The sequence below is a fragment of the Strongylocentrotus purpuratus genome, unplaced genomic scaffold (assembly GCF_000002235.5).
Source record: "Strongylocentrotus purpuratus isolate Spur 01 unplaced genomic scaffold, Spur_5.0 spur5_scaffold_19, whole genome shotgun sequence".
NCBI lineage: Eukaryota > Metazoa > Echinodermata > Echinoidea > Camarodonta > Strongylocentrotidae > Strongylocentrotus > Strongylocentrotus purpuratus.
The window spans coordinates 5,458,500-5,473,883 of NW_022145604.1; the positions used below are offsets into that span (position 1 = coordinate 5,458,500).

The following is a 15,384-nucleotide window of genomic DNA, read 5'->3' on the forward strand; positions in this document are numbered from 1 at the left end:
TAACCGTATATGTTACTCTAGACCAGGGATTCTCAAAGTCTGGACCGCGGGACACGCTAATCCGGACCGCCGGGAAATCTCTTCTTCTTTTTTTTTAACCTTAAAAGGGCCGGGGGCAGATTACACTCTGTCCTGTACGGCAGAATCGTTACTTCTCGGATATGTGAATAGTTTGTATTCTGTTATGTTTTTCTCTAGAGCGCTTAGGGACATGTTTTAATACTATGTGTTATGCGCTATACAAGAACGGTTAATTATTATTATTATTATTATTATTATTATTATTATTTAGTAATCATTCAAGATTCATTCGAGACATAGATATGAAACTGTATCGACTCATTCTAAACGAGATACTCTATCAATATGCCAAGTTTTGTTTTGTTTCGTCTTTCCATGGCTGAGATTCCAATCATTCAAAATTCATTCGAGACATAGATATGAAACTGTATGGACTCATTCTAAATGAGATTCCAAGGAGGCAACCACCCCCCTCCCCTGGCCTTGGCTGAGAGCTCATGTTTTGAGTGAGTTTTGGAAATAACATTATTTGAATTGAAGCGAACAATTGTGTACCAAAATAACCCGGTCATGTTAGGGTTAAACTGTAACAATTCCCCCTAGATCAAATATAGACATAAACACAAGCCTCATTTTTGTCAGTATACAAATGCCATTACTGTATTTATTAGGAGTAGATTGTCAGATCAATTGCATTAATGCCTTCGTCTTTCAATCACTCCTTTGTGCCTATTTTTAGGCAGATTATTGCCGGAAAACACAGTGCTACTTTTCCCACTGAAATACCCTACATGTATACCAGCCCTTAAACTTTTGACTGTCTTAACTCTTGAGATGAAAGTATGTGTAAAGACACTATATTTATGGAAATTTTTCGGACCTTTAGCTTTCATGGAAATCACATCGTGAAAGTCAAGAAAAAAGTCATCGCCGATGGTCCTAAAATCTTAAACATGGGTTGCGTTTTGAAGGGAAGTCCCTGATAATGCCCATTTTCTGCCAAAATGACCCTTGAAAATGGGTATGGGTTAAGACGCCTCAGCCGCACACCCCCAGCCAAACCAAATCTGAGTACCCCCCCCCCCCTCCCGGATCGTAAACTTAGCGACAATTGTATTTACCTTGTAAATATGCTGTAAATGTAGATTTTATAATCGTTTGTTTTATTTGTTTGCTACTTAAGCCTTTATGCTCCAATGGGACCAAAAGATGCTCCAATAAATTTCAGGTTCGAGTTCAATTCCAGATCCAAGATCCAGGAAGAGACAGCTAGAAACATGTAAATACATACACTGTCTTGAAAAGATAATTAAAAACAAATATATACGAGAAGAAAAAAGAAAAAAAAGCCAAAGTCATGTTTTATTATGAACAATAGAGGGCTTATACTTCATATTATTCATAATGGAATATACAGGTCATAATGTACACAAATATTAACGGACACGTTAAAATGTCGTCTGTTTGGGGTCACAAGGGCGTTAACTCTATGTCAAAGTATAATGGTTCAATGCCACTGTGGCTCCAAACAGACGTTGTATAAATGCGAAATGTATATATTGAATTTAGAAACAATAAATGTGACTGATGTGTAAGTAACATCATAGGAAAAACAAACAAATTATGTTCTATTGTTGTAGGCAAAATGTATATTTTTTATGTGGTTGCTGAAACTCACACACACACACACACACACACACACTCTCTCTCTCTCTCTCTCTCTCACTAACTCTTTCTCTTCTTCTCTTTTTTCTTCTCTTCTCATCTTATTCTTCTTCTTTTTCTTTTATTCTTCTTATTATTATTCCTTTTGTTTTATTCTTCTTCTTCTTCTTCGTTTCTTTTTTTTTTTTTTCTAATTCTATTATTTTCTCTTTACTTCTGTTCTGGTCTTTTCTCTCGTTCATCAATTCTCTCAATCTCTCCCTCATTCAAATTGTGTCAAATTTTTAAAATGTATTGGGATCTGCGTTATATATTTCTTGTACTCTCATATAGACCCTATAACTATCATTCATACCTTCTTGTTTTCTATTATCACTAATTAAAGTTGAGTAATAATGGTTTTTGAATGATTATTCATGTCTTTTTGTTTGTTTCATGTAATGTAAAAGCATCTTAATTATTTAAGATTTCAGCTGCGATGATTTTTTTAATAAGATAAACTATAACAAACTTATAAACGTGAAACCCTGACAACAGCCCCCCAAAAAGAGATTAAAAACTGCATTTTCATTTAAGTACATTTCACATGAATAGCAATGTTTAACAAAGTAGCACACATATCTCGATATTAGACAAATAAAAGTATCTTCTACTGACAAGGGATATTATTGCAAACAGTGTAATTGAACAAAACCTATCCCTGTGTGATTTCACGTGTAAATTATCATACCGTAAGTCGAATTCGTTCTACATATTCTTCGCTATCATTTTACTTTTTATTTCCTCCTTAACCATATTTCAATCTCTCCAATTTCTATCATGCAGATTTACTTTTGTTAATGATCCGAAAATATTGCAATCGATTAATGGACAGCAACATAAAGGCTTCATGATAGATTTGCAGGGCGGTTAAATGACCCTGATGTCATTTTATTGCACGCCATAATATTGATTATCCTTCTTCTGAGAGTTCTTGTCCAATAATGTCTGCTTTTCCGCATTTCTGTCATTGAAGGGACAATTTTTTACGTTGAAACCAAAAGAAAAAGTGGAAAATCGGACAAGGAAGTACAACACCTTGATGATTGATTTAGACACACAAGAGGGCGCTGTTGATAAATCAATTGCAGATTTAACGGTTTTACAGAGTTTTGGGGAAATTTTGAAAATTGGCTGAATAGTGATTCTTTACAATTTTAAAATATTTGGATGTATTATACGCGCTAGGAAATTTAGCCCCTAAAACACTTCTTCTTTCGAAAAAAAATGGAATATCAAATTTAAAGGTGCTCCCGGTAAATTTCGATAATTTTGAATTAGCGCCTACGGCCATACAATGGAAGCTGCGACCATGAATATCTCAGAATATGTAGTTGTGATATATAATTTCCAAACAGGAATAGCCAATCGGTCAATTTTAGTCAAGAAACATTGTTTTATAGCTAAATTAATATATTGAACTTGAGCCGGAGCTAGGCAACGAAATAGTTTATTATTTACAATTTCATCACTTTAGACTCGATTTCAACCGCGACAACGATCACTGATTATTGAAGGATCGCATATGTATCCAATATGTTCATTTGAAACAAATTCATAACCCCATATCAAAACTTTGTAATACCTTTAATGTATAAACATGATCCTTCTCATTACGTAAAGGAGAATAATTAACCTATTGCCACTTATTTTCAATGTTTGACGGGCCTTACAAAATAACATGATTATATTGACAGTCACTTTCGTCAGCATGTACTTCATGGCAATTGCCAATTCACAATCAAAAACACAATGCTAAATATATTCAGGGTATTCCGTTTCTCACACGCATCACGCATGTATGTAGGCCCTGATGCCAACGGTACGGTAATTGTGTAATTGTAAAAACTTATAATGAGAACAACAGCAACAACAACATCGTAATATTATGTGTTCTGCATGACACTATATGAATAGTATCTTATTTCTATACTATAAAAGTTCCTAGGTTGACGTTAACCAATAAAACGTACATGTTGCTGTTATATCTACATCACTACAGTCAACGGGTGTTCGTTGCTTAGTCGAAATTCAATTATTCATTGATATCAATTAATTTTCAAGCCAGACACTTAGTAGACCCAATAAATATGGAAGGGGTCAACGATTGCTTTCATTCTATTGAAAGTTTTGTGCTTCATGTGGAATCATAGTTTCAGAAGAAAACTGCTTTGAGGTCGCTCTAATTCCTCACGACCAACAGTTACTGGGTATGTAATAAATACCACCCACCGTACCTTTTATACCACGTCGCATCTAGAGTATAAATGGCGTTCAACAATCCTTTAAAAATAGCACAAATATAATTTGTCGAAAATGTCAATAGTACCGACTAAATTCCATTGCCGGTCTTATACTAGTTGCAAACACTCAAGAACAATGTCATAATCGAAGGTCTATAACCGCTAACATTTCGTGCTCAATCGAGTTACCGGGTCGTTTCCCGAACCGGAAGGCACGGTTGGAATGCAACACTCTTCATTGTTGTTACATCAGTAAATGATCGGAGTCACATAGCAGTATGTCGGGTCCTCTTCCCTAATTTTATTGAGTTTGGCAGGTAGTTACCGCGTCGCTAATTTAGCCCTAACCACTGACAGTTCCAGCGGTAGTCCAGTGTCCTGGATAATGACGTTCTCAGAGCGGTCAAGGACACGGTTACAATACATTTTGATTTCCTCTCTGGCGTGAAAGCGGGTATAGAATCGGAGTCACAGTAGCAGGTCCTTTCGTTTAGCTTCACTGACAAATAGATAACCGCGTCGCTTTAGCCCTAACCGCTAACCACATATCTTCGATACCGTCATTCCCCGAACCGGTAGACACGGTGGGAAACATTGTTTCTTCTTTGTTGTGACACCGGTAAAGATAGCACTCAGTCAGATCCTGTTCCATAGTTTTACCGATGATGACAGAAGGTTACCGCATCACTTTCTCCCTTACCGCTAACTATTCCTGCTATAACCGCGTAACCTGAATGCCGTCAACTCCCGAACCGGTCGACACGGTTGGAATGCAACTGGATTTCCTCTCATGTCGCCTGCATCTCTTCGGTGTCAGAGTCGTTTTCCATTGTTGCCTAACATCCGGGTATCTTGCACAATGGAAGATAAAAATGAAGAAGCCCTGGAAAGCAACGCTGATTGCAAATAGAGCCTGAGAGAGAGAGAGGGGAACACAAATTAAAGGTTAAAGAAATGTGGGGAAATAGTAGTGGTTTGTTAATATTTTTTCCAAAAGACCACGCTGAACTGACTTTCTTAGTATCGAAGTAGGCCGCATTCGCCTTCTGTAAACAAAAAAATCTTAGGACGTACAGGTCCCAAAAGGGATTTTCTAGAGTCCTCAATAACACCTAAGGATAATAGCTATGATTTTAATTAAACCAGTCGGGTGACCAACATTTCGGAAACAAATACAGCGACCCGAGTGGCAACGTTGACTTTTAGGAGTGATGAAAAAAATCACTGGAAAAACAAAGCCTACATCTAAAAATAAGAGGGAAACAATACTTCAAGATAACGGATATACAAAGAGAATATTAAAATAAGAGAGCAAGAGAAAGAGAGAGCGAGCGAGATTCTTTTTAAAGGGGAAAAAGGAGGGGGAAAATAAAGAAGAAATAAACAAAAAAAGATAAAGGATGAAAGGAAAAAATGAAACAGAGAGTTAGGGGAAGTGGATTGAAGCAGTAAACAAAGATTTTGTTTTTAAGAGAGAAGGATGGAGAGAGGGGGTCGAGAGGAGAGGAGAGAGAGAAAGAGAGAGAGAGAGAGAGAGAGTAAGTGGGAGAGAAGGGCGGTTATAAAATGACGATCTACAACGTGAACCGACCTGAAAAATGTTTGCCGTAGCTTGGGGTTCGTATCCTGACGGAACGATTGTGAAGTTGACGGCGGCCGCCGCGCCGAAGATCCATGAGATACCGAGAAGGACTAGGAGAGCAACGGCACCTTTCAACTGATTCAATGGCGTCTTTTTACCATCTAAGAGTGTGAAGGAGAGAGACAATCAAAACTGAATAAAAACAAAGCAAATGAAGTTTTGCTATAAACCTAAATCTAAAGAAATCTGATACACGGTATTGTCATCAAAATCACACCACTTTAAGCAGCGATTCCTGAAAATGTGATAATCTTTCTTCTTCTTCTTCTTTTATTCTTCTTATTATTATTATTTGTCTTCGTTTTTTCATCTTCTTCTTCTTCTTCTTCTTCATCATCTTCTTCTTTTTCTTCTCCCTTTCCTCCTTCTTCTTCTCCTCCTTCTTCTGTTTATTTCTGTTTGTCATGGAATTTCGGACTATTAAATATATGATGACTTGTATCCCCCCTCCCTTACCCCAAGCCCTCCCTTCTCTCTCCGGTCATGGCCTAGATTCACCACCAGAAGAACCAGGGGCGGATCCAGGAATTTATTCCCGGGGGGCACACGAGGGGGAGGGGGGGGGGGGGCACACGGGGGGAGGGGGGCGGGTAAGAGCACATTTTTTAAATTTTTGTTTGATCCCGAATATTTGAAAATCGCGCCGGTCGCAAATTCGCTCAGTGGGGGGGGGGGGGGGGGGGGGGGGGGGGGGGGGGGGGGGGGAGTGCACATAATTGCTTTGTGTTTGTTTTTGTTTTTGGGCGGGGGGGGGCACGTCCCTGTTTGCCAGTACATTTGGGCGAATTTGGGGATGATTTTGACATTTTTGGGGGCCGGGGGCACGTGCCCCCCCCCCGTCCTGGATCCGTCCCTGAGAACAGACCTAGTTTCATAGGTTACCTGTTTATATATTTTTCTGATGACCCGGAGAACAAGCCCGAATACGATGCTATTGAAGAGGACGATGATGAGCATCGGTGTTAAGAAGAGACCGTAGAAAGCGACGGTACTCAAACGACAGCTGGGGAATTCAAGAGATAGAACGAGCATGACATCACTAGCTTTTTTCTTGCATTTTGTATCCTAATATTCATCGCATAAATCTGCCTTGAATCCAAATAGGTTCATGGACCTGGTCATGATTATCTTTCATTCTGAGAGTGCAAATTTGTATATTGCGATACTTTCTTTGAAATAAAGAAATGATTTCAATAAAAACCCTGGGTTGAAATTATCATTACGATTTAATTTTTTCACAATGAAAATGTTTTGGTTTTAGAACGGGGCACATGTCTGTACTCGGTTGTCGGAATAATTGGGGGAGCATTGTCCCCTGTACCCCTGGAGCCGCCACTATAAATGAAGGCCTATATCAATATAATTTTTTTTATAAATACCAATTGGTATCATCTATAGATCTGGAAAGTAGACTGATTGTCAGCTGCCAGTTAATGATGTTTGAAGTCACTCGCTCATAAATAAATAAATAATTAAATAAATTACTGAATAAGTAAATAAATAAAATATAGAAACCAAATATTCAGAACTAGGAGTAAAAAAGTAGGACACTCATTCTTAAAACCATATTTAAGGCTTTGTAATCATGGTTACCTGAATGTACAATTGAGGTGGGTGAGGACCCCGTCGTAGATTTCAATGTTGACTGCAGCTGCTATGAGCACAACGAATAGTGGTATACCTGAAATTTAAAAGAAATAATCGCAAATTAATCAATCATTAAGATTGGGCGACGGAGCAATGACGAGCGGGATACCCAAATATGTAACATTCCTATCAAGCTCGTACGCAGGGGGGGGGGGGGGGGGGGGGGGGGGGGGGGGGTTCGGGGGGGGGGGGGAGGGGGGGTTTGGGGGGGGGGAGGTTTGCGTTGGGGGGGGGGGAGGGGACGGGAACGGGGGGGGGGTTTTAACCCCCACCCCCCCCCCCCCCCCCCCCCCCCTGCGTATTGGTATTTATGTGTGTAATTTGAGGAAACCCCCCCCCCCCCTTTGGTATTATTTATTATTTATTTTTTTTTAAATAAAAAAAAAAAAAAAAATTATACCAATGCTTACCTAAAAAAGTGTTTCTCTAATACCCCCCCCCTGAGTCGCTGCGAAATTTTCGGCCCGATTAAAAATGTTAACCCCCCCCCCCCCCCCCCCCCCCCCCCCCCCCCCCCCCCCCCCCCCCCCTTTTGGCCTAACCCCCCCCTACCCCCCCCCCACCACCCCCCCCCCCCCCCCCCCCCCCCCCCCCCCCCCCCCCCCCCCCCCTCCCCCCCCCCCCCCCCCCCCCCCCACCCCCCCCCCCCCCCCCCCCCCCCCCCCCCCCCCCCCCCCCCCCCCCCCCCCCCCCCCCCCCCCCCCCCCCTTGTAAAAATCCTGCGTACGCGCCTGATTCCTATCCTCATCTAGTGATTTTTTAGGTCGAATGTAAACATGTACCACAACATTATTTTGTTAGTTAGCTTCGCTCGAATATGTGGCAAACTAGAATGTTGATTTTCGGGTAAGAGGCCCCCATGCCCCCCCCTTCCCCTCTCTTGAGATATGTGCCTGCATGTGAACCACTGCTGATGCTCTGAAACCCTTACCCCAAGCCACCAGGCCGGCCTTGAGAACGAAGTACGAAGCGTGGGCGGTAAAGACCTTGACGAGGGTCATGTACATGTGGACGGCCTCGACCCCGTTCCACATCAGCGAGACTAGGATGATGTAGATACGGAAGATGTTGGCGACACGGCACCCCATGACGTTGTTGCAGAAGGCCACGGAAGAGATGAGGAGGACGAGGAGGAGGAGGATGGCCACGCACAGGTTCACGTGGATTAGGGTCGGACGACCCCGCCGCAGCTTTCTACCGGGAGAAAGAAAATCGGATAATTGATAAATGAATGTTAAATATACGTAAATAAATAAATAGATGGATAAAAAGGGAATTTAATGAATGAATATATACATAAATAAATAATAAATAGTTAGATAAATATATAAATAATTGGATAAATATATAAATAAAAATAATAAATTTATAAATGAATTAAATAACACAATAGGATTATTAGAAAATGATGGAATTTCGTTTTTACATCTGACTCTTCACGGTTAAGATACACTCCTATCAAGAGCAGATCCAGGGTTTTATTTTAGGGGGGTTATTGAGAAGCAAATTCCGAAATGTAGACAAAAATTGATAAGATTATCACGTTTTTAGGAGTAATCTATTTTCAGGGTCCATTGAGTCAAGAAGTTGAAAGGGGGTCACAGAACACAATAAGGGGCACTTTGGAGGTTTAAAAAGGGCCGGTTACCCCCTTCCTAAATACGCTTTATGATGAAAATGTGACATAGAGTTCTAAAACGGTATCAAACAGTTCACGAAGAGGTAGGCCTAACTTTCAATTGAATGAAAGAGCTACCTTGATTTCGTGTTTGTTACGTCTCGGGGAGAAGGCCTATATCTGTCTCAGTAGTTTCGGGAAAGTAATACTTTGGAGAAAGCTGACCATTTCAACAATTAAATGAAAAAACTGTATACTTACGGAAAGATAGCGTAGGTTATGATAGTTAGGAGTAGACTGATGATTGATACACTGTAGCCAATGTAGCTTGTTATAGTCAGGCCAAGTGAATTCGGAATTCCCTGGTGAAAAAAGAGAGATACGAATTAGTGGCCATCACACGTTTGCAATCATGAAGACAACTAAAGCATGGTAAACAAACAAAAAGGACGATTTTGAATATAATAAAGGCGGGGTTAATGTATAGCCCTACGACTAGAAATGTCAATTTTATATCAGTCTAGGGCAGTTTTAAGATAAATACCCTTGTTTAAATTTTGAAAAATTGCACATCAAATGTGGTTATATTGATTAATAAGATATTTGACAGAATATTCTGGCTTTAACCTGATACGGCTGAGTGATATAGATAATTTAGATGTTTTACAGCGTTCATAGCCAGCACTCAAGGTGCTTTAGCTAGCTAGGCTATTCCGATTTCGGTGCTCACAACATTAGGGGATGTCCTACCTACACCTGGGTCTAAAGAGGCAAATGTAAATGAATGCCTTATCACCTCACAATTCTTAACATGAAACAAAATGCGGTCGTAATGTTTGTTTTCTTGGAGGATATAGTTTCTTTTTATTTATTGGAGGAAAACTCGTAACAAAGACGGGACAAGAAAAAGGGTGTACTGTTATAAACTTACAATGAATTCAAGTGGTCCGGGTGCTGTTTCTGGTGTGGTCTATACGAAAACAGGCAAAGAAAATAAGAGTTACATTAAGGAAAACTCTAACCAAATACGTCTACTTATTCACTACTTGTTCTCTTCTGGGATTTACTACGAACAATTTCAGAGTTTCTGAAGTGCTTTGGAGAGCATCAAACATATAATTTTGTCTTCAATTGGCAATGGTAGAGGGCGGTAACCATCAAAGTGCTTGCATTGACATAGTTTTGGTTTATGATGATTAGAATGGCGACGACGACATGGTGGTGACGATTATTTTGCTGGTGATGTGTACGATAGGAGTGGGGCAATAAAGATCATGGTGACGACGATGATGTTGATGTTTATAATATTAAAGGCAATACAAAGTTTTGGTATATGGTCATGAATTTGGTTCAAATGAACATATTGGAAGCATATGCGATCCTACAACATTCAGTGATCAGTGTCGCGGTTGAAATCGAGTCTAAAGTTATGAAATTGTAAATAATTAACTCGTTATGTTGTATAGCTCCCTCTCAAGGTCAAGATATTAATTAAGCTATAAAACAATGTTTCTTGACTAAAATTGACCGATTAGCTATTCCCGTTTGGAAATTATATATTTACAGCTACATATTCTGAGATTTTCATGGTCGCAGCTACCATTGTACGGCCGTAGGCGCTATTGGAAAATCATCAAAACTTACCGGGAGCACCGGTAAATTTTATATTCAATTTTGCTTGAAAGCAGAAGTGGTTTAGGGGCTAAAGTTTCTATTTATGGGGGTAGAGTGATAAACAGTTATCTTGCCATCGAGGGTTTTGATGGGAAGGTGATAATGTAATAACATTAATAACCGACCTAACGACCCTTAAAGATTGCTAAATCATTACTTGATATTCGGAGGTAAAACCTACCGGTTCCTGCGTTGGTATTGCATCCTTTATCAGACCAATGATTTCTAAGACGGTACACATACACACTGTGTAGTTATCATTTGTAAAATTCATCGTGCAGTACGAAGAATCCCATTCAAGTTCAACTGCCGAGAATGAAAAAAGAAGAAGATATAATACGTGAAAGGAAATGGTATATCTTAAGCCTGAGTCATTACGGTTTTGTGCTAAACGGTTAACCGTTAAAAGTATACGGGCGGTTTCGTTTAACCGTTTAATAATAATCTGAAAAAGTGAAAATACAGTATTTGTAATAGTGCTGTAGCTCGGAACCCTCCTGGTCTTCAGACTGTCGGGCTGAGCATTCCCAGCCCCGGGCTATGGCATAAATTGGGTCATCCTGATAAACAGAGACCAGTAATAAACAACATAAAACATGTCTTATTACTCCTCATCTGAATTTGAATTTGATATCATGATTAACCTTGCAAAGTTACTCTGTGAAGATAGCTATCTGTGACGTGTTTATATATGCCTTTGCAATGCAATGTTTGCACATGGTCAGGGAGAGAGCTCCCTGCATGTATCATTGCCATATGAAATTATGTGGAAGTGTGTATCACACACACCCAAGACACACCCTGCAATGAGCTGATCCAAGTTAGTGACCAATCAGGAAGGTTCTATAGCTATGTGGGTGGAGTTTGATACCAGCATAAATTACAGGTTGGTGACCGCGCGTGCTTTCACCGTACCCAGTTCAGTGGGAGGTCAAGAAGCCACGCCCACATGTGTGCATGTGACAAGCATGAGCTCTCCATCTGTGTGTATGTACAGTGTATTTGGGCGCCGGAGGTTTGCATGTACGGTGTGTGTGACTGAGAGAGCATGCATGGGCTAGCATGTCCCTGCATGTCCCTGCATGGACGAGGCAGGGACATGAGTGAGACTAGAGTGAGTGAGTGAGACTAGATAGAAAGGGTGGCTGTGTTAATCGGCTGAATTGAAGAATGATCAAAAACTTAAATTACTCACAATATCCAAGACTTTGTTGATTGATATTTCTAAAACTTCAATTATTATTGTTATCAATATTTTTGTATTTTATTTATATATGAACATTATTTTAGGGGGCGAGTCGGCAAGGGATGGATATTAATATTGAGAGAGAGAGAGAGAGAGAGACTCGGGGGAGAAGGGATGTGAGAGGAACTGACCATCGAATGTGTAAACATTTAGAAAGTTGTGAGCTGAGAGTGCAGTAATAAGAAAAGGTACATGAGCGATGAACACATTGCAGAGAGAAGGGAATAAAGAGGGTGAGAAAAGAGAGAAGGGGGCTGGTTGTCTTATTGTTTACAAATTCATTCATGGGGATTACTGCTGCCAGAAAGCTGGCGCGCAGCGGCCAGGGTGTAACATTACACTGCGGTTTCTTTGATTATCTTTATCATCGGCTATGCACATTCCAAAATGTATGCAAATAACGGTTAACCGGAGCGAGAAATGCTAAACGGTTTTGATGAATGCGGTCGGATAACCGTCGGTTAAACGGATTGACTCAGGCCTAGTATATCTTTGTTAATATCATTATTATCAATTATTATTATCATTATCATTAAAAAAAAACATATAACAGTTTACATACACTATGTGATTAACACAACAAAACAAGAAAATAGCATAATTCAATATAAGAAAGAATATAGAGCACCTAGAATTTAGACTAGAGACTGTAGAAGATCAAACAGCTAGGCCATTGGCCTGTCAAGGGCTGGTCTCCAGGAATAAATTAAATTTATATAGTTAGGTACAAAACATATTTAACTACACAACAAAAGATGACGATCTTACCATGCTGCACAAGATCAGGTACAGGTTCTCTAGAGCTATGGAGTCGAGCTGATCCACAGGCAAATCCAGCCCAGTCTGGTAGATCACCCTAGGAAACGGTTTAGGGGAGGGGGAATATAACAATAATCCACATAACGTTATTAATAAGAGTCTTCATGGTTTGCTCTCATTACAAAAAAATGAAGATCTACCATACTTATTTTACCAGGACCTATAACGTACAAGCACTACGTTTTAATAGGTTCCTCACATTCTACTTAATCTATTATATGAATTGACAATCATTGAGACGTGCTCATATATACTACATGTATTGTACAATTTTTATTTTATATGTACCGGTATGTCTATATTTTTGGTAAAATGTGAGACAATAAACTTGAACTTGAACTTGAACGTAATAAATTGAAGCAAAACCAACAAAAAACTTGTGAAATCTCCAAATGAATTTTTGATCGAGCAACATTCCCGATTAACAGAAAATGCCGATTTGATGGCGAAGGAACTACGGAATATACATTTTATTTGAATGATTGTTCAACAAATGAGCCTTAATATGTACACTTTGAAATGTCCTTTAAATGGAAACAAGCAAATAAGAATCGAAAGGGAACGTTTAATTTCCGGTGTATTCACTCTTTATTGGAGCAGTAGCACAAAATATGTCAGGACTTCAAAATTGCCCCTTTTTTGCCAAAACAATTAGGTTTTTTCTTTCCTTTTTATAAATATATTTAAACAAAATTCTTCCCCTACTTAACATGAGAAAAAAGCAAATGAAAAAACAACAACCTGTTATTACTATTTGAAAGACAATTCATTGTTAAATACCTTACAAAGGCCTACGGAATTTAAAAGAGCGTCTTCGAAACGGACTTGACAATAATTTTCAATGTATATTTTACCCTTATTTTCAGAAGAAACAAAATCATATTTTTAATTTTACATTAAACAGCTGTTTTGCCTAAAAGACCCTCATTATTTATTGAAGTTCCCAAGTAGAGACACGCAAGTAGAGACACGCGCATTTTTTAAATTTTTTTTTTCCTTTAAAAAAAGAATTTATCCGGGGGATGTGTATGGTGAGATGAAAACCCCAAAGTTTGATATCCTAGTTACCTGGCCATCAGTCGTATGATAGAAGGTAATGGAAGAGCGGTTCGGGGATCCCTTCCAACGGCACACCGTCATTGTATGCCTTGGTGTATACCAGCACAGTTTCATCAACGGGGGCGATCTGGGATAACTCGCTCACAAAGAATTTTCCTGTATGACGACGGTGAGTATATTAGAGAAAAAAGAACAAAGGAAATTCATTGAGCTACTAAAACTGGACAAAATAGTTTCATTACAGGAATTGATAATATAGTATTAATGACTGCTTTGACAGAAATAGTTGTTTTTATACGCTCAAGGGAAAGTTACAATTGTGCTATTGCCCGAGGCGTGCCGAGGGCAAAAGCCCAATTGTAACCTTCCCGAGAGCGTATAAAAACAACTATTTCTCGAATATTAAAGCAGTCATTAATACTTTTATATGCCGAAAAAAAAGAGTCAACATATGACACCACCTTGGCCTATCTCTAGTTTATCTGCACGGTTGTTTTTTATGACTATGACTGGGTGTATCTTTGAGAGTAGACTAGATGTATATTCTAGTCTAAGGAAGATATTTTTACATTTTTGGGGGTGGGTCGACCCTGTGGGAAATATGGAGAAAAACCTGCTCTTTCATATGACACCTCACTTATTGAGTATCACCTTCAGGATAACGAGCAATATTAGTTTGAATCTCATGAGTGCGCAATGCATAGGGATGTGTGCAATCTATAGAGATTGCACACATCCCTATGCATTGCGCACTCATGAGAGTCTATGAGAAGGATTTTAGCACTACTACTAGATCTATTTTCAATATATTATGGAGAATTTGACGTACCCTTTTGGCGTTCTTGCTGTCAGCAAGTCTTGCATTTGATCATTATCAAGAAGTTGAAATCTTGGGAAAGTTTCTTCAGCCATTTTTGCCATGTTTGGAATTCAGTACGATCGAGAATGCCGTATGTACGGTCGTCTGCTCTGTGCTGTATTAAAAATATCGACCAATTCTTCGCACACGTACGGTATGCTCGATCGCTCAAACCAATTTTTAACATGTAAACCTACGGGTATTTCACCAAGACTGAACTATGTTGCCCGGTAACTGGAATTTTACCGGGAATTTTACAGGAATAGTTAAAACCATGACTGCAATTTCGAACAATCAGATGGCTGGATTTCTTAAGTGAGGTATATAATAATGTATAATGTAATCTTAGTTCAAATGAATAATAGATATTTATTCTTCTCAAAGATCTTTCCAAATAAAAGCCTCGAAAGGGAGGGGGTTATTATGAAGTAGTAATTGAAACAGTTGAATTAAAGATCCTTGAGAAATACTATTACCGGTGTCAAATTAATTTATCAGATATTTAATTACTATATACAACGAGATATCTAAATCATCCTCCTCATAACAATAGCACACTCATCATACCTGTATAGTAAACAATAGCGGTGGCCCTTATCATATACGTAGGTACGGCATATGCCTCAGGGTCTCTCCTATTGAACCGATCATCAAAGATAGTCCTGTTCCGTCTGGTTTCGCGATCTCTCTCCCGAATTCTATGAGATCTTCCATCTGTTTGATTTCGTCGTTTTACCGCTGGAATTCAAAAGACAAAATAGGCCTTCTGTTAAATTGAAACTCCTTTTTTGTTTGATATATACTTGTATTCTCATTTTGTTTAATTCGTCTAAAACTATTATGACCAAGATA

At 39.2% G+C, this 15,384-nt stretch overlaps 1 protein-coding gene across 1 annotated transcript; it reads right to left on the bottom strand.

The window, feature by feature from the left end:
* Positions 1-7,199: 7,199 nt before the first annotated feature.
* LOC115926191 (adhesion G-protein coupled receptor G2-like) lies at positions 7,200-15,305 on the bottom strand. The gene is made up of 8 exons (XM_030990793.1): positions 15,100-15,305; positions 13,683-13,829; positions 12,564-12,651; positions 10,731-10,855; positions 9,807-9,845; positions 9,137-9,237; positions 8,189-8,451; positions 7,200-7,291 (listed from the first exon to the last, which is right to left on the bottom strand). The coding sequence occupies exons 2-8, from the start codon at positions 13,785-13,787 to the stop codon at positions 7,200-7,202; spliced, it is 813 nt and encodes a 270-aa protein (XP_030846653.1). The 5' UTR covers positions 13,788-13,829; positions 15,100-15,305.
* Positions 15,306-15,384: the final 79 nt, after the last annotated feature.

Bases quoted from the DNA above. Each gene is read 5' to 3' on its own strand.
- LOC115926191 (XM_030990793.1), bottom strand. From the start codon at position 13,787: ATGAAACTGTGCTGGTATACACCAAGGCATACAATGACGGTGTGCCGT. The intron at 9,846-10,730 runs GTAGGTTTTACC...GTTTTCGTATAG, and splicing joins CAATACCAACGCAGGAACCG to ACCACACCAGAAACAGCACC. The intron at 9,238-9,806 runs GTAAGTTTATAA...TTTTTTCACCAG, and splicing joins CCGGACCACTTGAATTCATT to GGAATTCCGAATTCACTTGG.